General features: G+C 40.8%; 1 protein-coding gene across 3 annotated transcripts in view; it reads left to right on the top strand.

Annotated features, from left to right (window-relative positions):
- Nucleotides 1-27,998, top strand: part of LOC132265916 (POU domain, class 6, transcription factor 1) — an 85,436-nt gene that overhangs the window by 7,396 nt on the left and 50,042 nt on the right. For all 3 annotated transcript variants that reach the window (XM_059766712.1, XM_059766711.1, XM_059766710.1), the window contains exons 2-3: nt 624-764; nt 17,927-18,180. In XM_059766712.1, the coding sequence (XP_059622695.1) occupies nt 17,950-18,180 (231 nt within the window). In that variant the 5' untranslated portion in view covers nt 624-764; nt 17,927-17,949. The remainder of the gene's footprint in view (nt 1-623; nt 765-17,926; nt 18,181-27,998) is intronic.

Raw genomic sequence — 27,998 nt, 5'->3', positions numbered from 1 at the left:
GCTCTTCCCCTCATTCCCGAACCCAAGACAATCATTAATTTCTCCATCTGTCGAATTCTCCCTCTCTCTCTCTCTCTCTCTCGTTCCGCCAACCAAACCCAAACTGATACACTGGCGAGACATGGAGAAGAAATTCCATAGAGTTTAATGGTAACAATTTCTCAATTTTAATGTGACTGCGCGTCTCTCGTTCGCCTTTCATGCCTCCTCTTCTGACATTTGCATGGGAGATATTGTAATTAAATCACGATTTTTAATATTAATTTCGCTCACACGTTCCCCGAAAGAAATCATCAAATTGATCCAGCGAATTCCAAGAAGAGTGTCTTGCGCTGGACAAAAATTCCGTGGCCTGATTAAGTCAATTCAGTGCATTCTTTATATAATGAATAGTAGAACGATTGATTATAGCGATTGAATGTTTAAGGGTGTCTAAAATTAATTATGATGTTTAACTCAATTCCTTTTTCTGCACGATCGAGAAGAGACGCCATGAATAAGTTGGTTCAGCGCAGTACTCTTGACTGCAAAACATTCAAATATTCCCAATAATCCAATTGCCTAATAAGACATTTTATGCTGTTAAATAATTTCCAATCACATTCTTTTCTCTCCAAATGCAGACACACGACTTCATCCATTGAGGGAGTGACTTGGAGTTTGGCAAACGCAAGAACAAAAACCTGAAAACCATCGAGAGTTCAGAGACTTCGCAAGCGACACAGTGGAAAAAGCTCAAGGAGATCCAATTTTGAACGCTTCCGGTGAGTGCCTTTTTTTTCGTGTCTTTCTCCTTCGGCTGTTGTTCTTCAGCACACCTCAGTTGACCATAGCTCGTCTGGGTTTATTAGGCACTCTGACACGTGTTTTAACGCACATTAAAATAGGGATGGGATTGTTAAAGTGTCAGAGCAATAAAATTATTTTAATATGACGATAAATAACGATGGATTTTTCTCAGCATTAAGTTTTTCTACATCGTTAATGGAAATTTATTTACACACACAAACTCTGTGTGAATATGATATTTGTAAAGTGCATATCTTTTGCTATTTTAATCAGAGTCGATCTCTTGAATTATGGCGGGAGTTTTAGGAAATAAATTTACTTTTAATGTGTAATTTCTCGATTAGATTTCCAACCTATTCTGTGTGTAAAATGATGAGATTCATCACTCCCTTTGCCATTTAGTCTCACGCATTTGCCTGAGAATCCCCTCTAATAAATTGCCTTTGACTCTTTTGGCTAAAACTTTTGACAGACTTAAGATGATGACTCTTTTTTTTTTTTAGCTGTTTTTCCCTCTTTAATGCATCTCAGTGAGTGAAGAAATTCCCCGTTCTTCTTCGCCAAATGGCATCTTGTCCCAATGATAAGCATCTCGATGATGTTTCGCGCTATAAATTGTGTTTCTGACTGGTAATTTGGAAGCCGACAAAGTGCCAAGATTCGTGCTTATAAGAAGGAGAAGACACACCAAATATTAGCATAAGCTTTTTTTTTCTCCACATTTCTTCCGCTCTGCGTTCGTCATGGCGACGCGACCAAAAGGTTTTCGGGGCGAAGTGGTTAGGAAAAGATATCACATAGTGAAATTGAGACGGAGCTCATTTTGTTTGGGGCTGCAATTAGATGACAAACTGAGCGACAACAAGAACTTTTATGGCACTTAATTATGCCACTTTTTGCCTCATTGTGTAGCTGATAAGTTGCTCTGGCTGAGAGTGTGCGCGAGACAGGCAAATGCCTAGAGAGTGAGAGAAATTATTGTAATTTTGATTGAAGCTCATTATGACGCACTTTTAATGCGACACTTCTCATCAGCGATGGCACAGAAAGAGTGGCCAAACGAGAGAGAGAGAGAGAGAACAGAGTCACGAACTTTATTCTTGAAATGTATATCCACATAATTGATGCTATATTTAAATATATACACGGTATAATGACGATGATGATAATAATAACACCACAAAGATGGGCCAGAGAATGAGAGACTGGCACACAATTTATAACTTTTATTGCTTAATTGTGTGTGGCTAGGATGACTGCAATTATAAGTAATTTCCAGTCTTTCTGGCTATTTTTTTTTCGTCCCTCTTCGATTCACCTTTTTCTCCTTATATTTGCTCTTCTTTTCACGCTCTTCTCCAATGGCACTTTTATTTTATCCACTCTCGCGGCGATCATCGAATTAACCTCCTATTGATTTCACCTCTTTTCACCCTTCGTCACCGCGATGATCTTGCGTCCAGCAATTTTTTTTTCTCCCCGGCAAGAAAGACACTTTCGTGAGGCTGAAAAAGAGACACACGTGTCAATGTCAATGTGGTTATTTCTTCAAGTGTTACTGCTTATGATAATTCTCCAGACGATCGTGTTTACTTGCGATGTGTTTGTCAGAAGAAATACCATAATTAGAATATTTAAAACATTGTTGGGAGTCTCATTAATAAGATGTAGTCTTAGGCATTTTGCGAGAAAAATCAACAATATAAATCTACATTTTACGACACTCGGGCATAAAGTGGATATTCAACGTGAACATGGAATTGGAGTGAATTAATCTGGAAATTAGTTTAAATGAGCACATTTTTCTTCGATTTTATGGGTGTGTCAGTCAAACTGGGCGTCTTTGGAGTGGAATTTACTTTTCAAATTCAATTTGCCAAACACACATAATGCAAATAATAAACGGGCTGTTGATTAGAAGTATAGTTTTCAAAATTCTACAGAATTTGGTGTGATTTGGAAATTAATTTGTTGGTTAAAATAAGTATAATCTGTTTGGAAAGAGGCTTTTAGTGTCAATTACGTCTTAATTTTATTTCTATTCTTATTTTCTTTGTAACACTATCAACTTGAACTTGAAATCGCGCGTGTTTCTGCCAGAATCTCTCAATCTTGAGACAATGTGTAAGGCGAGTGCCAAGTTTGGGGCGCTCTTGACTCATGATCCGGACAAAGGGGGGGGCAATTGCTCATTGACTTAATCCCGAATTCATGTGATTCGTGTCAGCTCGCCTGCCAGATATCAATCACGTCGCCGAAATCTCGGTGGCTCTCGTCTTTGGGGCATGACTTTGGCCAGAAGTTGATGTGTCGTAAAATTTTACGGCCCAATTGTGGGGTGGCGCACTCGTGGGCGGCCACCCTTGTCAGTGAGACAGACTCCGGCCACGGTTCCGGCCCACTGGAGCTCCTCTCGTGCCGCTGGACGGACTGGGGAAAGAGTGTGGCGCACGAGTTTGTTGCCTTTTTGGCGCGCGAGCGGGTCGAGCAGAAAAAAAGCGGCAGAGATGGGTTCTCGCCTCCTCTTGAACATGGCTGGAAATGCTTTGTATAAAAGTGTGCACAAAACGATGAAGCGGCGGCCAAGAGGCACGCGACAATTTGTTGACGTAGGTCTTGGTGCTGAACTCTCGACGGTAGACGTCGGGCGGAAGTGTGCGGCAAAATGTGGAGTTCTGCCGCCACCCCGTCAGGACGCCCGTCGGTGTGAGTGCGTCTGTATTGGGCTCAGGGGAAAGTGTCGGGTGAAAGCGAAAAGAGAAAAGTCTCAGCGCCACGAAGAAAGTGGGGAAAATCCCCGCACACGATGAGAAAAATCTCTCATCGGATTTGGGGTGGCTTTCCTGCGAAGGATGTTCTCAGCTGAGGTGAAACTTCAACTTGTGAAATCATCTCGCAAGCCAATTGATCATTGAGAAATATTCTAGCAATTCACCACCATCTGTCGGATATTGTCGCCTCTGCGGAATGTGAACACCTTGAAAGTGTAGCTCACAAACCTAATTTTTATTCCTTGGCCACCCTCGGCATACTTTTCCCACCCCATCCGCCCTCGCGGTGACTCTCTCTGTGGGGGCATTTACAGAGATTACCGTCGGGGGCTATTAAATTGTGGCAATGGCGCGGCTCCTCGACAAACAGAAACAATATAATTCCCCACAATGGAAATTCGTATGCTGAATGGTCACCATCCAGTTGCGTCGCTCTCTTCCTCTATCATCGCCAATAAATCTTTATGGCGGGAGAGACCCGCCGCCGCCCCCAATTGTGTACAATTTCCACCCCCCGAGCCCAAGGCATTTCGGCCGCGCTGACACCCCGAAGGGAGTCTCGAGGGAGGAATTCCAGGCCAAGGTGCGAGGGTGAAAACAGAGAACCCCTTTCTTTTTAACAGCGCGTCCCCAAACGAAATGCCACTGCCTGTGTTATTGCACATTAATATTTATCGAGGTGTGGCTCTACTATTGATTGTTTTCCGTGGATTTCCATCGGCAATGTGGAAAATTAGCATGATTTTGAAGGCAAAATTAGGTAAAATGCTTGATCTATTTGAAAGATTTTAAATAAACTGACTCTTTTTGAATCAAAATGAGCTTATTTAACACAATTTTAGGAGTAAAATAAGTTTGATATAGACTAATTAATCCTCAGACTGTGGATTTCACATATTTTCTCCTCTAAAATAGTGTTGAACTTAAAAATAATAGTGAAATAAGACGCTGAATCTTTTATTTCCAATAAATATTTAATTTAAATCATGTTTTCCGCAAAAATTGAAACTTCCTTAAAGAGAAATTAATTCACACCAAAACCGACATTAGAATTGCATTAATATATTGGTGGAAAATGAGAAAATTCACCTGAAATGTTATCCACTTTCAATTGAAATTCCTGACAAATGGTTGGGCTTCAATTGCAGAGCCACACGTGAAGAATTCGCGCTGCGTTGAAACTGAAGAGATCATTAAAATATCAAGAACGTTTGATACTCAATTACACATGGCGATATAATATTAAGGTGCAGAGATGCCGATGTATGATGGAAAACTACTTGTTAAGTAGTTTATCTGCTGTATATTTTCCACTGGGTGAGATTGAAATGTAATTTGCGCTAAATTATTATTTATGCATTAATGCAAATTTAATTAATAAAGGGAATCTAAGAATGAGAAGGGGGAAATGATTTAATGTGAGGAAAAAGTGTGAGACTGAAATGTATTTTGTGTGCAAATTGCAACAAAACTCTCCATAGCTTTAGGATTAATGAAAAGACTTGTTAATTAACTTCTATCATCATCTTCACGTGTTTGCCTCATGGATTCCACCCAGAGATCGACTGGATTTGTGATGTTGCGATGCATTAAGAACGAATTAAATCTTAATTGTTCCTCAACAGTTCTAATGTGTGTTTCCAATGCTTTCTGAGATGCCTGAGATTCACTCGTCTATGGAAAAAATTGTTCTGATTTTCACAAGCGCGCACTTTACTTCCTCAATGCCGCAATTCTCGCGCCACTTTGCCTAATCCGTCTCTAATGATCGATTGCGAAACAATGTTTAATTGTCATTTCAACATCTCACGCATTAATTAATGCTCATTCTCCACTTTTTTTTTTCCTCCCCTCCAATCGCCTCCCCTTATGCTCTCCACTCCCACAATTAATCATCCGTTTTGCTGGGCACTTTTGCACGTGTCCCGTGAATAATTTCCAATTCGCCAGCATTTTCGAGATGGATGGCGAATTCACTCCGTCTTGGCCAGCAAGACGTCGAAGGTGCACACACTCCTGAGTGTGCAGCGTGGTTAAACGGATAACCCAACGACCGCTAGCCTACCAATAACATGAGTTTCGAATTAGTCTTCGGGTGTAGCAGAAACATAATCTCGAGCCACGGTGAGTGGATGCTGTGTTACTCTCTAAAATATTCTAGAGTGCTCTCGCAAGGAGAAGCCAAAAGCGTCCACTCGTCAGCATTCAGTTTGGGAAGAGATTTTGATATTCTGCTGTGAAATATATGGAAAGTTTCTGGAAATTTCCACTGATATTGAAGTTGAGATGTTTCAAGCACTTCTTCAAACTGCAATTGTGAATTTTTCCCTCAACGCACAAAGCCTAATGAGAAATTCCGACCGTCCAACATGTTCTACCATTTTCCCGCGAATGCTCTACAAACGATATCGCGTTCTTCTTGCCACCTTGTGCGGATCCATGGGCAAGAGGAAAGTCGTCAATTTTCGCCGATGGTGATCTCTCGAACCAGGAGATTGAGTGCTCTCGCGGGGACAGAATAAATTTGCATGCCGAACGCTGGACTTTAGAGATAAATTCATGAATGAGAATTCAATAATCTATCGCCTATTTTTCCCTCATTTTCCGCGCGCGCGCGCGCGCTCGCAATTCCTTGGGTCGCCGCATGTTTTTTTTTTTCTTCGTCTTTTTATCCAGACCAAGTAATGGAGTGTGAATTCAAGAATAAAATAAGCAAATAAGAGACGCTTATAACTGTTTTTGCTAAACCACACGAAGGAGTTGCTTTTTCACCTTAGCTATGGGAGTCATTAATCAATTAGCGCAGAGACGATCATTTAAATCGTCTTCGGGTGGAACAGAGCCTGGCGTATTTATGGGGGCAAGTGAGGGAAGTTTCCTCATGTTTGCATTTTTCTTTCGCAATTTGCATTTCGTGGCTGTTGTGTGAATTTCAAGCAAAACACACCAACTTATTTCACTTTGACTTCTTTCGAACATTACAAAGTTTCTCGGCTGTATTGAATTTTTCAAATGGTCACATTATACAGTGTAGTCCTTCACAGAGTGTCATCTTGTTTACGATGAAATTCAAGAGATCACACGTTATATGGAGAGTCAATTAGATTCTGAGAATTGCAGGAGTTTCACGAGACAAATCCATTAATCAGGGAAGACATTGAAATACTCTGTGTTTCATTTGCGCGGCTCTGCAATGCTTTGTGATCCTTTGATATCTCTCTGTTCACTTTGAATTGGGTCATTTACAATTTTCGTCTCTTCACTAGAAACGATCCCAGCGATTTCTCACTAATTTCGTCCATCATAGCCTCATTATTACTCAGATGACAATAAATTGAGAGAACGTTCATCTGAATGGTCATGACTCACCAGCGCAGCGTTAATTATCGGTGATCTCACACTTTTGTCCACAAATGTAGGCTCACGATATGGCCGAGCAGAAGGTGAGGCAACCAGGGAGGCTCTAAGTTGTCTACCAGGGAGCAAATGAAGCGCAGAGACGCCGAATGTTCAGTGAAAGAGATAAAATTTGCATAATTCATTTACTGATATTGTTCAGTAACAGTCGCTGTGCGCGCGCGAAGTTGAATTGGAGGTGGGCAAAAGATGCCAACTAATCGCCTGGGCTGTATTTATTACAAATGCAAGCTCTCCTGGAATCATCCGCCAAAAGGTGGAGGGACAATGAGGACAGAGAGACGGGGCCGCAGTCAGGGTGGTCTCTCCATGTCATTTAATTGCAAACGAAATGACTTCATGGGATTCCTATTTGTGATTACCACTCACACAAGAGTCAATCTGCGCGGCCAATTTCTGCTTTAGAGAATGAAATGACTTTTTTTTTCTAGTAGAGAATTCTGAGAATGATGCGCAAACATTTCAATTCATCGTGTCGCGAGAACATGCTCTCTGCGCTTTGGCTTGACGGGGAAAATTGAGTGAAGACGCGTGAGAGAAATTTTCTGGCTCACCTCCAAGTCAATTAAGACACTTCTTGCCTTTTAAACTCGCGTCATTTCAGTATTCGGAGTAATAATCTCAGTGATAAGGTTGGGAATTTATCATCTAAATCACACACTTTTTTTCTCTCTCCCCAGAGATTTATCGGTTAGATTCAAATAACACAAAGTGAAAAACTTAGGGGGTCAACAGCAGATCACTCACTCGATACTGCTCGATAATGCGCCAAGTGTGGGTCAATGAAATGGTCAGTGCGAGCCGCGAGATTCAGCCAAAGTCAGTGCGAGGGACTCTCATTTGAAAAATATCGCCGACGGCTGCCCACAGATTTACGGCGATCGCTCGGTAATTGAAAATTAATTGCTTTTTCACGATTTCTGCGGTAAACATTCGAGTGGCTCTCCCCCTCGTCTTTTTTCTGCCCCGCGTCATCGTATTATGTTGTATTATTTCTCCTGCATTTAATACGAAAATGTCTTGCCGCTCTCTTGCTGCAAAATTCTTCAGCCAACCTGGAGGGGAAACAAGAGAAGCGCATGTTCACGAGAAATTGTGCCATTAGCCAAGGTAAGAATGATGTTAGCGGTAATGTGAGAAAGTCTTCTCAAATCGAGATTGCCAGTTGCGATTTGCAAATTAGTGAAATTGATGAGCATTAGAACAGGATTGATTGAAATTGATGAAATCTCTGCAAAAAGGATCAATTTATTTTTTTCTATCAATTAGTTTCTTTTACGATCGATTTTAAATATTTTATGTTCAAGCTTTTAGAGCTTTTGCCAATATATACAATTCAAAAAAAATATATATCAAGGGGGAGATAATATGTTCAGAATGGCTTTACGGTTAAGCAGAGTTATTGAACTTGCATTCTAACACATTTTTCTAGGTTATGTGATCCATTTAAAACTAAAAAACTGCCTGAAACAGAAATTATTGCACTGAATATAATATTATTTTCAATTCATAAAGTTGTCAGTTAGATTTTGGTTAGTTTTTAGTTGATTTTCAGTCGTGAAATCAAAATTATCAGCATATTTGGCGGATTGTCGCTAATTTATTAAAAAGTCTTCTTATTTAAAGAAATTATACTTAACATCTCATGACCTTTTCTTTTTTATGCCTCCAAAGATTTTAAAAATAAGAAAATCTATTGAAACAACACCGAATACAACTCCTTCGATTAAAGACGATCACAGATCGTGAGCTGCGAATGTATATTAAAATTATACGCATTGCATTTTGCTGGCGTGCTGATATTTTTTCACAGCCCCCATTTCAGCATAACGAGAATAAATGATGGCATCTGCAGAGTCAGAGCAAAAAAAAATTAGTCCAAGAAAGAAATTTGGATCATTAAAAAATAATTATATATTAGGTGGAGCCTGTCGTGGGGACAGTGAGGCAAAGTGAGAATTAATTATTTATAAAAATATGCGTAAAGACAAAAATAAATTTACATTCATGTCTGCCTTTCGCCCCTTTGGCCGCTCACACCCGCAATTTCTCGACGGAGAAATGTTCACATTATGGTTGTGAAACTCTTTATGATATCTGTGCGTTTTGGCATTTGGAAGTCTGCTGTGCGGACATTCTTTGGTTATGTGTTGTATTTTTTTTCGGGGCAAAATGGTTTGGCTGTTGCTCATTTTCACAAAAACTCATTAATTTATTAATGTGACTGAATTTTTTTTTTTCTCCACCATCATCGTCATATTTATAAACTCTGTCGCACTGAGCAACATTATTAGCACTGATGAATAATGATGGGGTGCTACTCGTGAGTGTATTTTTATCATCTTTTGCTTTGAAAAGATGACGAATAAAAAGGAATTGCTGCAATTTCGCCTCGTCCAGACGACAATGATAAAGCATTTGGGTCGTAATTAGGGACAATTTAGGGATGATTAAAGTAAATTTGGAGGTGTTAGCTCACACACACACACACAGACAGCAATCTTGGCAAAACTATAATGTTCTGATGAGGTCAATTTGATGAAGAAGAGGCCAGAAAGTGATGCGCAAAACACTCCAGCAAAGCAAGGCAGCTGCACTCAATAAAACACGCTCCCCTTTTTAAATGATATTGAGAGGAATTGCGCGAAAATTGAATTAGTCCATCGGACTTCCTTATCTGCCCATCCTTCGAGTCATCATCGCGCTGTCCATAAGGAGGCACTAAGTGGCATCGTTTGGCAAGCTGTGGAGTGGGCAAATTAAAAATTTTTAATAGCTAATTAATGATAAAGAGTGAATGCGAAGCTGCAGAAATGAATTTGGCGCCAATGAGACGATTTCAAGAGTGCTAAATTGCCTTATGAGGCACTCTATCAATTGCTCAATGACTTCTTCCAATGCATAAATCTCCATTTCGGCTCGAATGGCATGATTTAGAGATGAAATTCCCAATTTTGATGCTCAAGAGAACGAATTGGCACTTCACCTGGGCGAGAAAACATCTCTCTCGCTGGCACGAGTGCTAAAAAGACGAGCGAAGAGAGAGGATGAAGAAACATAGTAGAAATTCATATTAGATGCGATGAGATAGTCTCATCATCGTGATGTCACTTGAGTTATATTACAAATTGACCATCCTTGAAGGAATTTTAATTAACTTCGCATTAAGCGCTCATCTCAGCCGTTAAATTAGTTTAAATTTCATTTCATAAGCAAAAGTTGTCACATAAACTCCGCCACTTTACAACTAATCGCAAATTATTGCAAATGCAGCCCATCACAACTCACAACATTGTGATCTTTAAGCTTTTCTGCAGTGAAACAAAAAAAAAATCACACACAATTTACGTGATCGAGAGAGTGTGGCCAGAAGGGTTCATAATTTCACATAAAAACTCTCAGATTTCACTCTATATCAATTCAATATTCACAGTGAGTTCACTATTTCACAGGCCAGGAACACAGCATCATAAATACCATCACATTTTAGCCTATAATGCATATTTTAATGAATGCAACGAAGATGAGAACGATATCCGCCATACAAAGTATCATGAGAAATGGCGAAACGCAAACTGAAAAATTTGAATAATGACAATTTCAATAGCTTAAATGCTAAATGCTAAATCACTTGTGTCTCACTCTGCAATTGGATTTATGGATAAATTGGCAAATGATGCAAATTACACTGTCTTGCAGTGCACGCTTCACGGTGCACGCAATGTCAGATTTCACCTCCAACCCCACAATGGTAAATGGGACAAGATTTGTTGGGGTCTTGGGGGTTTGTTTGCATGGAAAAGTGGTGAGGAGTGAGTCATAGAAAGACTGGGAAAGTCATCAGGTGTGATGATTAGCGTTATGACAAACTATTCAAGATGTCAAAAACACAATTCATTGGCGCCAATTGTTCAATTTTGGTCAAAACTTTATACTAAATGATGTGAAGATTTCAACTACTCAGAAAATTATTGAAGAAAGCGTGCGTAATTGCGGTGAATCTTGAAAACGTGCATAGAAATTGTCTTTGGATGATTTTATCGGGGTTTGAAGAACCCTTTTCAGTCCCCTTCTTTTTTGTCCAAAATGCATTTCTCTTTGAGCAGAAGTCAATTGATTGCAATTTATTGAAGGCTGATTGGATTCTAGGCCCTTTTTGCGTGCCGAGTGCGTGAGTCATGCCTTCAAGGAGTCTTCAATTTCTTGGTGAATGTCCTCTCTCTCTCTCGGCTGCTCTCTTTCCTTCTCTCTATTTCTCTGAATGTGTGTGAATGAAAGACGCTGACTGAGGGTGAAGATGGAAGAGACACGCCATGTAGATTTGCTGGTTATTTTACTCGCTAAATACCATGAAATTGATACAACATTTTCGTGGCAGCAAACTGCGAAAATGAACAATTTTCATCTGTACAGCTCCACCTCCACGCACTTTCTTTTCATTGAGAGAGAGAAAAGAGGCATTAAATTAACACCCAGCATCCAACATTTGCTACTATTTTGATCTTCACTTGCGATCGTGAGGCCTTCTTTTGGCCAGTCTGCGGCCCGGTTCGCGGTGGCAAATGCCATGAAATGTGAGAAGATTTAAGTACATTCCGCGTGGGTGTCGGTAGCATGTTAAGTGCATCATTTATTATTATCAACTCAGCTATTAATTTCCACCTCCCACCCATTGCAAGAAATTATGTCGTGCCTCTGCCACTCTTTCATTTGTTTTGTAAGCCCAAGCCCTCAGACTCTTCCTTCTGTGCTGATGGCAATTCCTGGATGGATGGCAAGGTGACGAGAGAGATTCAATTGCGAAACTCCACATTTGGCAGCGTGCGCGTGCGAAGAAATGGCCAAAAAAAAAGAAGTATGGAAATTGAGAGACAAATTCAGATACTTTGATGTCCACCCACAAATTTTCACTCACGAGAGAGAGAGAGAGAGCATTTGTATTATTAAATTGTCAAAATGTGAGTCATTTAGCACGTTGGTGTGTCTGTCTTCGTGTCGAGTTGGATTTAAATTAACGCACTGCACTTTCTTGATTTATTTCGACAATTTAATTAAATTGTATAGAGCTCATGGAGGAAAGATTCAATGGAGTGTTCCTCCTCTAATAAAAATATCATGTGTCACTCGCTATGCCTTTCATTGCGGTCCTGTTTGCAGATATTCATCAATCAGGCAGAGATGGCAATGCAGAGACTGTCTCATTTATGGCATCTATTTAGCGAGTGGCTCATGATAATTAGCATGATGTGTTTTACAATTCTGCCCAATCGTTCAGCGGGAAGATCTAGAAATTGACTCTTCAGCGTGACTCTCTTACTTTCAATTCCGCGTGGGTTGACGCTGAATTTCGCCTCGAACTTCCATCTACGGTCTTTTCAAATTTATGGTTCGCCATGCAAATTGCAATGTGGCACCGTGATTATGAGACTTGGCAAATAAATGATTTGATTAGAGTGTGGCGGGAGTATGGAAAGAAATTAGAAATTAAAGTTTTTGGCCACGAAGTGAAATTCTGCGTGCGCGTCTTTCACCTTTTTTTTCCCCGCCGCACAAGAGCACGCGGACACTCAGAGAAAAGCGTTTTGTGTATTTACATTGACAATGGCTCGCCGCCCTTCGTCACACTTTAAATTCAAATTAACCAACACCCAAAGTAGATTTTCAACGTTCACTCTTGTGGTCGTGATCTCTTGCGACGCATTTGTAATTGCCAATTAAGTGTGCGAATTAAACTTTCGCAATTTGACTTGAAACTCAATTGTTAATAATATCAAATTATTGACAGGCATGCAAATGTTTCTTTTCCCCTCCATCTTCTCATTTGGTTGCCTCCTTCGTCAAATTACACACCATCGGAGGCGCATTTTTTCCTCAAGAACGGCACTCGCACAGCTAATTTCATCTCATGTTCCAATGAGACCAAACCAATAAGACTCACACACTCAGTAATTAGATAATGTGATTTATGATCATTCGATTCAGAAGAATTATAGCGTATTTTGCTGTTTCTTATGCAGCACAAGAACTCCATGACGCGTTTTGTATCATTGCTGAATGAGTTTTGCGATAAAGATTTTGAAATTTTTTTTACAGACAAATAAAATTGCTACAGAAATAACAAAAAAATATATATCCTTGTGAAGATATGTGAAGATTTTGCCTGAAAATCCCATTTCTTTTTAGCTAAATTTCCAACAATTGTTTTAAAATTGCGTTGAAGCATTGTCAAATGCATAAAATGCTGAATATTTTCCTTCGCAATATTCCAAAGTGGCTGCAATAAAAACATTTCTCAGCTGGCAATCGATTGAATTCGCCGAACATTCTGGGTGAACTTTACGGGTGAACTTTTAATCCTACTGGATCTCAACTCATTCGAGCGCGTTAATTACACTAAAAAGGAAAGTAATTAAGTGAACAAGTAATTAATATAATTATAAATCTAAGTTGTAACATCAAAAGGGTCAGTCCTTCTTTTTCGGCCTGTGTGGAATTCTCTTCGCCGCGTAATTTCATCTGTGGCCATCGCGCCGAGCGAAATATAGCATTTCATAATGACTAATCTCATATTTTAATCGCTAATTATAAGCCTTAAAGGTGCTGGCGGGGTGGCGAGGAGGGGGGGGAGACATTTCAGGGTAGAGAATTATGCTGGATTTTTTTTTTCTCCATATCCACCAACATTTGCCTTTGGTGGTGTTTGTGATGGAAAGAAAAAAAAAGAGTGAATCAAACGCGAGGGTTTCGAATTACCGCCACGAAATAATTATAGGCCTCAAATTATACACATTTCTGTGTGTATTTTTTACACGATATAATTTCCACTCTTACATAGCCCAGACACATTTGAGGCACACATTCGATGGTATATTGTTGGTAATATTTAATTATGGCGTTCCTTTTATGCTCCTGTCGATGTATTTGTACATGTATAAATGGCAAAATGTAGCAAACAGCTGAAATCATCAAAGGTACATTAAGTTATGTCGAGTTTTATGCCCTCTTTCCCCACGCCTCTTGCCCACTTTTAGCACAAGGAACCGCGCGGCGGGCCAAAGGAAGCACCAGAGCCGAAAGGGTTGTGAATTGTTGCAGGGATTGCATAATAGCTCATGGCTCTAATAATGGGTGCTTCACGGGTAAGAAATTGAGATTAATTCGACACAGAAGAATCCTCTGTGTAATATCTAATGGCAATAAAATTTGCACCAATGCTGTCTGGAATTCATAAAATGCCTCCTGACGTCTTTTAATCAGGCATTTATCATTTTTTATTGCTCACCCAATTTTATTTTCAGACGCACTTCTTGGCGCTCTTCTGGCCTTCTTTTCTCATGAGAAGCGCACACATATGCAGAGAGTGAGCCGAAAATGTCTTAACTCCATTGCTAATTTGTGGATTTTGATTAAATGCTCGCTAAATTACCCTAATTTTGAGGCATTAAAGGTGCGCTGAATAGCATTCAGGGTCCTCCAGAGTGAAGAAAGAACGACGGGAAAAGATATTAAATGGCAAAATGTTGAGAAATTATGTTACTTTATTGATATTCCAGCGCTTTTGTCCAATTATAATAATTAACTCGCGGATTTCTCGCAGTGTATTAAATCAGCGTTGATCTTAGCCATATAAAAATGTATGAATCTTCAGTCATCGCTGGTGCAAATGATTCCTTTTAATTTAATTCTTTTTAATTTAGTCAATTTTTCCAAATATTTAAAACGATAAATAGTATTTTGTGCTTTTTTAACACCACACAGAAATGCTGAATTTTGCTGTGCTGAGAAGAATCTTGAGGTGAATTTGGGACAATTGAGGAGACTTGATCGAAATCGATCAATCAATACCTGTGAGATAAAAGCTCTCTTACTCTTGTGGATAAAAATTATCCGCACAGCACTGAAAAGTGCTTAAAAATCGTGATTCAACTGTGGCACTTTCATGCTTTTCACAACAGATCCCCTTATATGTTTTATTGCAATTCAAAGAGTTGTGCTTCTTTGATATATATTATTTTATACAATTTCAAGGGCCACGCGAAGAGTACTCGAAGGCGCATTCAATTAATGCGAAATTGACAGTGTGTTGCAATTGATTTGACACCCAATCCTTCGTTATATTTCATTCTTACCCCTTAATTCAAACCGTCTATGCGTTGCTGTGAATAAAAGTGACCAAACAAAGGGTGAAAATATCGGGGAGCTGAAATTAAGGGCGAGCGACTCGCCATTATAATTTATAATTATGCTACGAATGTGTGTGTGTGAAGAATATTTCGGTAAAAGTGCTGTTCAAGTCGCAATTTCACATGCACTCTGTAATTATGCTTTTGGTCGACGAGAGAGAGATGGGTTTTCGACGGAGGGGTGAGAAAAAGAGTACGTTTTCCCTTACCAAAGTCTCAAGTGTGCGAGTCGAAACAAGAGACCACCATGATGACGACCCCTGCTTTTGCTTTATTATAAAATTTCCACTGATTAATCATCCTCTCTCTCTCTGGGCTTCAACCACTTCTTCCCATGGCGCGAATATGGCAAGATTGAGCGGGACGCGAGAGATGGGAAATTAGCATAATTGGGAGTGAAGAGTTGAGCGTACTCCGGAATATAATGAGATCAAATGATATTAAGTTTTTGTCGCGACACTCAATTTCATGGCAAAATCCAAAGATGCGAGGAGTGGACTTGAAAATTTTATTGTTGAATTATTCTCCTCCATACACTCAACACTTAATCCCCCCTCCTCCTCCTCCTGTCCGCTCATGAGATTTTGCGCCACCCAGCAAAATGGACTTTAATCAGTATAATTAGAATACAACAATGACAGTTGGTCTTCTCGTTCTCCTCATTTGACTCGCCTGTAAACCGCATTTAAATAATTCTATATCGCGTATACATGACAGAGAGAGAGAGAGAGAGAAAAAGTATTATACGAAAATTTTCTGTTTAATCTGATTTACATTTAATTACAATACTCAGGCCTGAAGGTGGAGGGCGCGGAAGTTGGGAGTTGAGGCACAAACACCGTCATCAGTCAGATGGATCGAACGAGGTTGAGATTTTCCGCGCACTTCAGCTCATTCGGTGGCAAAAGAAGCATTGGCTTTCGGAGTGCAGCTCTTTATTGCATCAGATTGAAATTGGCAGCTCGGGAGGAGAAAATTAAGAACAGCAGTTCAGTGTTGAATTGATTTATCTGTGAATTATGCTGCTTAAGAACTGCGATGATTGTTTTTATTTTTTGTCTAACACAAAATGCCTTTGCGTTGTGAAGCCTTTCGGGATGTGAGTTTTCTCGTGTCAGAAGGCTTATCGCTGCTTTTTGATCATTACCTGTGATTGCCATTGAAAATCTACTCCTCAAAAAACGAAACTGTCGAGTTTTATCCGTCAGCAAGGCTCACGTGAATTGGCCACGGTTGGGAATAAAGAGAAGGGAGGGGGTCTTATTATGAAATTACACTGGAAGTGAGAGAAAAAAAACTGCTTTGCGCCGCTGGGAACGGGAATAAAATGGGTATAGGAATCGTTAATGCCCTTTGCGATTCACTACCTCATTTATAATTATGGCTTTTTTGTGTGAGCTGAAATACCGAATGTCGCCCTTCGTGTTTTTCCAACCCCTTTCGATTCCCACACTCCAGACAAACCCCAGTGAATTCGCTGACAATTGCGCACCCTGAGTTTGGACCAGAGTTGCAGTGACACAGTCCGAATTGAGGAGAAGGTCAGAGGTCTTTTCTTCCATCAAGAATCCACTATTCTGTCACTCTTCGTGCGTTTTCTAAGGCACTCCTGTGCCTTCCAGCAGCATTTCCCCGAGGAATTGCGCTGCGGTCCCAACAATGGACGCTCCAGAGTGAAAGAGAGTGTCTGGGCAGAAAGGCGAGGGTGAAGAACTCGCTGGCTTTTGTTTTGAGTCACGCACTCGCCAGAATAAATGAGTTGCACCTACTTTATTATCCCACCCTCATCATCCATTGCGAAATCCGCACCCCTGTCGGGGAATGATTTTCGAGGATTTGCCGCCACCCTCGTAATCAACGATTCATTGCGAAAAGTTTGTACACTGTAAAAAAATACACATCATGATGTGTAAAATTGCAGCCAATTAATTTTCCGCAATACAAATTTCTATACGCCAATTGGCGAGGAGCAATAATTAAGCACCGTTTGACGCAATCTTGGGAAAAATTCAATTTAACTGGCATTAATTTCATAGACGGACTTGAGAAAAAAAAATATCTCAATTTAAATGAGAGGAGAGAATTGATTAATTGTGTTCTCGTGTGCTTTTTGAACTGTGAAGGATTGTTTCTCGTGAGTGGATAAAAAAAAAAGTTCACGTGAAGTTGAATATTGTCAAGGATTTTTGAGGCTGGAGTCATGATTCAATTAATTTTCATTAAATCGCGAGTGAGAAGAAAAGGGATAATAACTAACTCACTACAAAAGTACAGTTTAAAAAGTCTGGATCTATTTCTCACACATCCGGCTCGAAGAACCAAATGAAGTATGAAAAATACAAAGTTGTGAATTAGATTTTTAGTCTTGGGCTCAATTTTTAACAGTATAGGATAAAATAATAATAATTGCTTCCCTAAAAAGTCTCCCTATGGATACAGTGATGAAATTCATCCCTTTTCCTTTTTTTTCAACCAAAACAATGCACGGTTCATCGAATTGATAATGCACTGCCCTCAGTTTTTTCCTCCCAAAATATTTTCTCCCTTTCCTGTGAAGAAAAAAAAAGTCACTCTATGCGTTTCCTCCCTTATTTTTAATGTGTTTTATCGCTGAAATTCATCTCTCTTGGTGGGATTTTTTTCTCTGTCATTCCTTTCTGATTATGACTGCAAATCAACCCCATGTTCATCGATATTGCCATAAGTATCGGGTTTCGTGCATTTGACGCCTCTGAGATTAATAAGGTCTCTCTCATGTCTTTGCAGACGAGTCGGGATGCGAGTCTGATATGGCTGAGGGTTGCGAGGACGCGGCTGAGAATAGCAACGGCAGTGGTGAGCCCATTGCAATGCTCGGGGGCACTGTAATGCCCTGTGAATCATCGTCCGGACCCACACTGGGTGTCATCAAGCGCGAGCTGGAGTCCATTCAGTCCGCCAACAGCATCATGACGCCGTCATCCACATCATCATCGCCAACAATGCAGCAGCAGCAGCAGCCAATCAATCTGAAATCAGAGGTGAGCTTTTTTCCTCGTGCGCGCGCGAACTTGCCAAAATTAATCATATTTGCCGAAAATATGATTGATCATTAATTTCTGCCAAAGTGCGTGATCAGAATTTATCGCGGGGTGATACTTTTTGCCCTGCGGACCCGTATTTGCATGTGCCAATTAATTCTTGAACCCCGGAGAAACGCGATGGCGCAACACGAAAAAAGTCAAATGATGTGATAATGGGAATTATAAGGAGTGAAATGCAAGATTTACGGGCTGCAATTGAAGATGACAGTGTTGCAAGACTTATGCTTCTTGAGTGGCGATGATTTCTCGGAATTTTCCCCAAATATTGCTAAATGAAGGGCAATTTCTAAATGAAATTTCCATCACTTGAGTGTGTGATAGAGAAAATTTCCATCAACTTCTTTGGTTGCATTTTGGGGCTTTTTGGGGTGTATGGAAACTTTGCAACTAATATAGCGTTCATAAACATCCTTCTGGCATTGGGAAACACTGTATATAGCCAGGCGAAGATTGAGGCGGAAGCGGAGGAAACTTTAAACTCTGCCATCGTCCACTTACAATATTGGTGATGTTTCTCATAACATGTACTTTTATGTAATATCGGACTATGTGTATTAAATAAGAGCAAAGCCACACATTGATGGATGGACGGTAAACCCATGGGTTTCTCTTGTAATAACAGCAAACTAGCCCGCAACATCAACAACAATGCCTTTCGTCCTACATTTAAGACGCAGGGTGGGCCAGCAGCCGCCCAGGGATGGGGCTGGGTAGAGCTTTTGGGTGATGGTCTGTTATTTTACGCTGACCATTGTCCACCCACTCATGTTTTCCCGCCCGGCGCCCATGCCACTGATTCCCTTGGGAGGTGAGAGCAGACCAGAATCTTCCGCCTTTTGCTCCAAGAGATTCTAATGAGTTGAGTTGAGTTCCGGACTTGCACATCTCTTGACCATGCCCCAGAGCCGCCCAGGGGGTGGACGGGGGTGGAGTATTATTAGAAGACAAACGGAAGGATGACCAGCGGTGTTAGTTAGTTTTAGTTCCGTCTTACTTGTTCTCCTCCATTATTGATTAGACAAACTTTATGATCTCATTATGTTGAGAGAGAGAAAGAGCGCCAGGCAAAGTTCCTCTTCGTCCCACACCGGGCAGCGCCCCTGTCGTTGGGGCGGAAGTGCGGGACGAGGAGGGGCACAACTGACCACCATTTGAAGGCTGTGCTCAGAGTCTTCTTCGTCTTTCAATATTATAGACGTTGTTATTATAATATCATACACACTCGCCCTGGCGACGGAAAGGGTTGGGGTGTGGAAAGTTTTACTCACCACTTAGCCCGTCCACCCGGGCGTCGCCACCCCCTCGCCAACACACAGCTAAGATGATGGACACAAGTCATACTTGTGAAACGCACCACAATAGAGAATAATTTAATAGATGGAGCTCAATTAATACACACCGTCGGCATCAGTCCTTGTCTTAATGGGCGGTCCAAGGCCTCTAACTTGTCGATGTGAGAGTTAATATAAATTTATAACTGGACAGTTCATCCCTCTCACTGTCCGAGAATTTCCGGGACTCCGTCCGCAGACCTTTTGAAATTTCTAGCAATTTATCAGCAAGACGAATTTGCCAAGGAGTTCCTCTGGCAGAGGGAAATATATCAGGAGATGGACTGGAGACTGGGAGATGCTCCATACTCCTTGCGATGCGGGTGTTTTGTGGGGGTTCTTGGGAAGGGTTGACGCGTGTATAGGAAAGTGTCGAGTTAAGGTATTGCATTAAATGATTTCTTAAACATTAAAAACATTGAAAAATTGCAGCAAGTTACTTTAAAATTTCATATTTTAAGCTGTTTTTTTGGTAAAAAAACTTGATAACAATTATATTTAATCAAATTACACGCAGAATTATCATTAGTTGAGTGCTCCACCTAAATATTCGCTTCACTGGAATTGTCTTTCGGTCTCTTAAAAGGTGGGCTTTACAATCTGCCACCGTAAAAACCAACCTGTTTCGAACATATTCTCTAATGGAGAAGGTTTTGTCTATCAATGAGCCATAATGGCGCCCGTAATTGAGTCAGGAAATGATGCGTTTGAGCAACAAAGCAGCAAGTTGCAGAGTGATTGAAAAAAAATTCACTTTCAATCAATCTCATTAGCCTCTCTCTCTTAATTGTCAAATCATGTCCGGGGATGAAATATGGCCAGGCCATCGAGTGTCTGGGGAAGTTCTCATTTGCATTCGCCACGCGGGATAGCAAATTGGGGGGCCTGCGAGAGCACCCACCTAATTTCACGCTGTCTCGCATCCCAAAAAGCAGGATCGCCACACAATCTTCCTTCCCATGTTAGTTAATCCTGTGCCGCTGAGGTGGGGCGTGTGGGGGGGTGCACGAGAGACGTGTGAAACTATTTCGGGGGGTGGTATGGGTCGCATGTGACATTTTCGGCACCCTGAGAGAGAGTGAGACATGGTGTGTGGGGGAGCAATGTCTAAAGGACAATTTATCACGCTTGACTTGCTACTAAAACTTAAAATAGCCCCAACATTTTGTGCTAATATTGCTACCATGTAATTATTACCATCAACAATTACACTCCCTTGGCCTCTTGGGTCGGCGGAGTGACTTGGCCGCGCTGAATTTGAACAGTCGACACCGCATATTTTGGAGCATTTCTTTTATTCAAATGCACAACGATTGAAGACGATGTGTACTGGGCAGTCTAGCACACCCTTATGGCACCTTTAGGGGTGGCTGGATGGCAATTTCTAGGAGGCCAAGAGGCGACTCTCACCCAGAGTGCGGTTGACTGCCAAACCAAACAGACTCCAGCACTGTTTGCCTCCGCACGTTCTCAGTTACATTTTGAGTATTAATAGTGGTCAGTTTGTACATAAGTGCTCACATAGTGGAGCTTGTTTTCAACCCCTCAATTCCACTCCCCCCACAAGCGCCACAGGGGGTCGGACGGGTGTGTGGTTTCCCTGTAATACATCAAGTGCGATTTGGACATTTGAAGAGGTGTTGCAGGATTTGGCACTTCTTTGACCATATCACGTCTCATGTAGGACTTCTTGAAACCCATTCGCCCCAGTGTGTAAAAAGTGCTCCGCTTGCAAGACTTGGCCGCGCCATTTAAACTTCCTGGGAACTGGCGAGGGTGCGACTGATGAATTTTCCATCAGCCTTTTCCACCCCTTTTCAGTGTTCAAAGCTAATTTTCGTATGCATAAACACGCCCGTTAATTTCAAGGTGGGCACACTGTGTGCGATGGGATGAGGTGTAAATGACGAGTGGTGGCAAGTCTGGCTTTCACCTCTTCGCGGGAAATTACCATTAAAATTCTCGGCAATTGTCACAATTTTGCCAAACATCCACACAGTGGCAAATTATGAGTGGGGCATTAAGTATTTCCTCTGGGCCGCTCAATTTGCTCTGCAAGAGTTGCGATTTATACATTTTTGCAACAAAACGCCCCCCAACCGCAACTCTATGAGTCAGACTAATAAATATTATAGACAAGACTTTCAAGCCATGGGTGGGTGTAATTGCCGAGGGGTTGTGCACTCAATGAAGTGCATTATTTTAAAATTAATATGTCTGCTTTCTGGGCATTCTCAGTATCATTACAAATTTTACTATAATCAATTGTAATAATCAATAAGGTGGTGTTTTGTGAGATTAATGTGACATCATTCCTTTGCTGTTTTCCAACCAGAGACTCCATTTCTGTGAAAGATATCTGTTGAGAAAGACTGTAAGTTGTGTACCCTCGGCTTTTCTAATTACCACATAATTACACAGACATCGGAAAATGTACTTAAGTCTGAATGAGAGAGAAAACCACCCTCAAAGAAGCAAAACTCCCCCTCGTTGATATTGACAAAGAAGTGAGTGCAAAAAAGGGAGCAACTCAAAAGGCCACTTAATTCTTAAGGAAAAACCCCCCTCTCTTTGCCCCTTTCTCGCGCCCCGCCACATTGTCTAGACTGAGAGTCATCTTCTGTGTGGCCCACACAAGTCCAAATATAAAATGTCCCACTTTAATTAATTAATTAATAATAATAATTTCAATTGTCACTCTCATGATCATTTTCCATTCACACAGGCGAAGCTACAAAAGCGCCCGAGTGGTAATTTATTTGATGGACTCTTGTGCGTTGGTGGCAATTTAAAACACACGCACACACATTAACATTTTAATGGTGAAATATTAAAAAAGATCTGCTGACTTTGGCTTCATTAGACGCAAGAGTCCAAACGAAGAACCTCCTATTATAAGTGAATTTATTCTGAGGCCTCAACCATTTTTGGCACTTAATTGCCCTCTATAATTCATCAAGAGATCTCTGAAAATCGCGCATCGTCCAATGTGAAAATTATTGCGCTACAGTTGAGCTATAAATCATCACTGCATTTTAAATAATATTTCGGGGGGCTTTTTCGAAGCTCTTTGATTGCTATTTAATGTGAATTTTCGAGGAGATGCATTCACTCCCTTCTAATTCTCATGGCACGGCTAATTGTTGTGCTTGGGATGCTCCAAGAGATCTTCTGCGAATTGGGTTGAATTCATCACTCTTACTTTTACTCCCATGGAAAACACACACACACAGACGCTCTGAGAAACTGCGGCGGAACGAAAGAAACCCCGAAATTCATGACTAATCTCAAGACAAAGAGCACATCCAATGCTGCTCCCAGTATAAATGAGCAGGTCACTTGGGTGAGTGTATAAAATTTTCAAAATTATCCTTAAACTTGTACTTAAATTAATGGTGTGCTATTTGACAAAGTCCAGAACTTGTGGTCGTCCCACATTATTTTGTGAAAACTGAAATTATTTATGTAAATCCCAGACGACGAAGGATATGGTCAACTCGATGGACAAACATTTCTTGGACCCGATGGAGTGACAGCAAATCCTGCCACTTAGTTATCTCCTCTGCTGCAGGATTGACTGTGGTTGTAGTTCATGGGGGGTGGGGAGAAGGGTCAAATGAATTACTCTTTGAGGGAGAGGCAAACTTAAATCAGTGTCTTTTCTCGACATTTCTCTTAACCCATATCCATCAGGCCACCCTTGAGAAATCTCGGGCAATTTTCCCACCCTCAATCCATCGCGCCTCCACCCCCGCCGCCCACCTTTTTGCCCCCCAAAATGATTCGCGAGCGAGCGCAAATCTGTGCCATTCATCAAAATCCAGGCGCCACCAGTCAAAAGCCACCAATTACCAACACGTGAATCCATCAAAATATGTAAATTTTGCATATAATTTCTCATTTTGATTAGCCGATTAAAATGATTTCAAGTGCCAAATGTACTCAATTGAGCACGTGTTGTGCTTTGCCACCCGGCACAGCTTTCGTGGGGGTGCACTAATTATCCGCTGAGTCGCATGCAATTCGACGCCCCATATTTTGGCGCCAACCCCGCGACCATCAGCGCTCATTTGCGCACAGCTCTTGAATTGCAGTGGAAGGAAATGGAGTCAATTGAGCTTGAATTTTTATGCCATTTTCCTTCCGCGGTGTTTACTTGTTTTCGGCTCAAACCCTAGAGCGAGAGTAATTAGCAATGACTTACTCTTGAAGGCAAAAAGGAGGCTCAAGTGTGTGTGTGTGTTCTCTAAGCTTGACGTCATCTTGAGAAAGCAAAAAATAATTTAATGTCCCGCCTCAATATGCTTATCAGCATTACACTCAGGCTCACTGCATGACATAATCGGTAATTAATGTGGCTTGATTGTTTCATAATGCAGCGCAATTATTAATTTTCCTGCCGTCGAAAATCAATTAATGAGAGTCCAAAATGCGAGGCTAATGAATTGATTTGGGCAGAAAAAAGCCGCGACTCCAGGAGAGTAATTAATTCATTTTCGATGTTTTGAGTAATTAGCCAAGGTGTTTTGCGGGCTCAACAGCGACAGGCGCGCAGCTGTTGAGCCTCTTCACCTGCTTGATGATCATCCATGATATCCTGGGAGTTTTTGGGCACTGACTGAACTCCTTGTGGGTTTATCGCACTTAGCCAAGGCACACTATCTGTGCAGAATTTCTGCCAATGCCTTGATTTTGTGCGCGATGCCAGGAATTGCAATTAAGATATAGAATCACGTGCACGTGTTCAATTCCATATGGATAAAATTTATTCTCTCTCTCGCCGATATTCACCTCTGTGCGGCATTTGATAAGCATTTAACATTGAGCTATTTAAGTTTCAACCATCAGTTATTGTACACTTTAAATCTATACACACAATCCACCACATTGGAATCTATAAATTGCAATTTATATGTTATGAATTTTCGGTTTTGCCGCTCTCATTTTTTCTCCCTCTACAACAACTTCAGCCACTCGGCGTAGAATTCTGACCAAGATTGATACGTTATAACTCACACTCCCTGGGTGAACAATTATAATTTTAACACACCTCAATGGGTGATTAATTGCAGCTGCTGTAGTCTGAAAATTGCACATTTGCCCTCCTCGAGCGGAATTTATGCTATGCACACTCAGAACCTTCCAAAACGCGCGGGGGTTTCATTTCTAAGATTCTCAATGAGTTTTCATGTTACCTCAAAGTATCTGGCAAAATAGTTATTTTCAAATATTGCAAATACTCTCCATGGAAATTGGGTCAGTGATGAGCAACTTAGCTCAGTGTGACGTCAACGAGTGTGGCTTTTGATTAGAAATTGCAATTCCGCCATGAGTGGATCAAGTTAAGGGAGTTGAACAGGAAAATTTAATATGCGGTTATTGATTCTGTCAAGTTAATCTTGGTCTATTTATTGGAATATTGTGTTGGTGCATTGTTGAATCCATGAAGAATCTCTTAAGAACAATCGCAAAAGCTTGAAAGAAAGTCATCTTGACTTGTATTGTTTCTTGTTCTGTTTGTTTATTGGACAATTTTGAGCTTGTGTAGCCCTAAATTCAGTTAATGTTTATGAGTTGCAATGTATTCGTCGAAAATGAGCTCATTTTCTGGTCAATAAACCTTCCTCAAAGGAAAATAATACAGCAATTTCCTCAGCGCATTTATAGGAATATCATCATTCATTTGTGCCCCTGACGATGTTTTTTTTTATATTCTTCCCATTGCCAGATAATATATGTCTTGGGCATCGTCTACCTTTTGGCTCGGCTATCGTAAGTGATACAGTATAATTATTTGTGCAAATAAAGCAAAATTGAGCCAAAGAGACGAAGGGGCGAGCAAAGCAAAATTACAACATTCAAGGTACAAATGTAACAAAAGCAGGCAGACTTAATATTATGTGTGCGAGAGTGTATTTGAGTAAAAAGGCAGCACAACGATAAAATATCTGGGAATAATTAATGACTCCCCTATTTGATCAAAGTGTAATTATCTCTTGGTCGGCTCTTGTTGGACGCTTGAGTGGCTGTTTAATGTTATATACCTCGCGCCAAGGTGCCGAGGGATGGAATTCACTCGAGGGGGAGGGTGATTGTATGTAAAAAATCCTCAATGGTGTGGAGGCCGTGAGGCCGACAATAAAACAACACAGTCCGACAGGTATTTATTTATCATATAATTTTTCGGCGATCTGTGCTTTTCTGGAGTCTCTCGCGAGAGGAAAAATCGACAATGAGGAATTAAAACTAATTCCCCATTTAAAAATCATTCTGCCAGGAGGCATTTTAATTCGCAATAATTATATTTCACCCTTCTTCCCGTGAATCATCCCAGACAGCCACTCTTTGCCCAGTTTTCTCGCAATGCCAAACCGTCTTTCCTCACTAATTCCCATATTCTTTAATTTGCCCTCGAATTTTGTGCAAATTTGTGCCAACAAGGCAATGAAACTCAGTTTCAAGTGGTGTACAGAGCGAATGATGCACAATACACTTCAAGTTTTCCACACTATGCACAAACAAGAGACCTTCTAAATCAATCTAAATTTAATTTCCCACACGAGGAAATGCTTTAATCTGCATCAATTAACAACTCTTCTAATAATGCTTAATCAAGAACTAATCTCACGAAGCAGTCTTCACGAACTCCACGGCGTAGAGGAAGAGATCCGTCACGAAACAAGCGGCGATATTGATTTGCCAAAGGCATTGAAGAGTGCCCATAATGGAGAAGATCTCTCTCATTATGCGAGGATGCAATAAAATATCTCATTGGGATATTAATTGCAAATGATATTGTCTTTCTTAGTTGTGTGTGTGTGTGAAACTTCACAATGAACATTATTTCCAACTTGTCAGTCAATCAATAGTGACGAACAAATTGCGTTTATATTTTTAATTACTTGCTCATTTTTATATCCAACTACTCTTTTCCCAGTTCCTCGCGCCCCACACAAATTGCCTAGTTGCCGCAATTAGCGTCACTGCTACACAAAATTAATTGTGTGAATGTTAATTATCATTTATGAGGGACGCATTAAATAATTTTTATACTCGAGATACGCGACCCAGGGAAAAGTGTGACGAAGAGTGTTTGTTCACGTGGCGAATCGACCGCGGTTATATTTATTTGAATCCCTTTTGGAAAGTGTGTTTTATGTTGAATAAGCAGGAGAGTTTTAAAGAGTCTCTGAAGAAAATAATCCTTTAATGTATTTCGCAAGTAGACAAAGAATAAATAATGACGTAACTGAGTTATCACACTTTGCAAATGTTCTTACAAATTAGCACATTATAATCTAGAGGTTGTCGACACGAAATTATGACATCTTCTATTCGTGTCTTAAATTAAAGATGTGTGTGGATTATTTTGAACCCTAAGAATCTGATCGTTGTCAGATTGATTTTGGTGTTTTCTGCAGTATTTCTTTGATCTTTCTTATTGTGTTATCTACACTACAACTGGCGCTCTCATCTGACCAAATTTCATCAATGTGAGCAGAGATTGAATCCAACCACTGCATCCGCATGTGAATACCGTGAGCGAGCCTTGGGGTGGGTAGGTTGGTGGGCAAGGGTTGATTCTATATCGCCACCCTCTCGCGAATGTATAGCGTCCAGATTGTGGAAGTGGCATTTGTGCAGTCGCAATGTATCATTTTATTTCACGTGCTTTTCACGCTCTCGCCCATTTTGTCTGGACATTCTTTTTTACTCCTGGTGCACAGTCACTTTTTTTTTTCCTACGCCCCATCCAAGAGGGCGCGCACTGGACAATTTTTAGCCCTGGATAGGAAATTGAGAATAAATCACAAACTACGGGGGCTTTAATGAAACACGCTATCTCTCTCACTTGCACATCATTTGGCTGTATTAATTTTTTTTTTCTGCACTCATTTTGTAATTTTCTTTTTTCCACACTCTTTTTCCGGCACTGACGGTGTTTGTGAGATTTTCCTATGGGATGCTGCTGTGTGTGAGTGTGTGTTTGGGGAGGGGCTGGAGTACAGCACAGTTTGCGAGGGGTTGCACTCAAACAATCGGATTTATCTTTGAATTTATGCGCCTTTTTTCACACCCACACTCTACGGCAAAATAGAGCTCTCAGTGCCCATTTGTAAGCTGAAAAATGAGAATTTACTGCTCGCTGCAGTGATCCTGCGTGTGTCCCGATCGACAACACTTGACGCACAGCTCGCGTGACTCTCGAAATCACATCCGATGATCGGAACTAATGGCGAATGATCTTCTTTCGATGCGGTGTTCGCTGTTAAAAATTTGCATATGTTCTAAATTAACTTAATTACCGGGCACACACACATTTGGCTCAGCGACGACCACTTTGTCTTTTTATGACTTAATTTTCGCATTCCATAAGACAGGTCAATGAAAGATTATTGGCCGCTTGTCGCTGACGCTGCAGAA

Source organism: Phlebotomus argentipes, unplaced genomic scaffold (genome assembly GCF_947086385.1).
Source record: "Phlebotomus argentipes unplaced genomic scaffold, Phlebotomus argentipes genome assembly contig_5, whole genome shotgun sequence".
Lineage (NCBI taxonomy): Eukaryota > Metazoa > Arthropoda > Insecta > Diptera > Psychodidae > Phlebotomus > Phlebotomus argentipes.
Note: the sequence above shows the minus strand (reverse complement) of the source record. Positions and strands in the feature narration are given on the sequence as shown.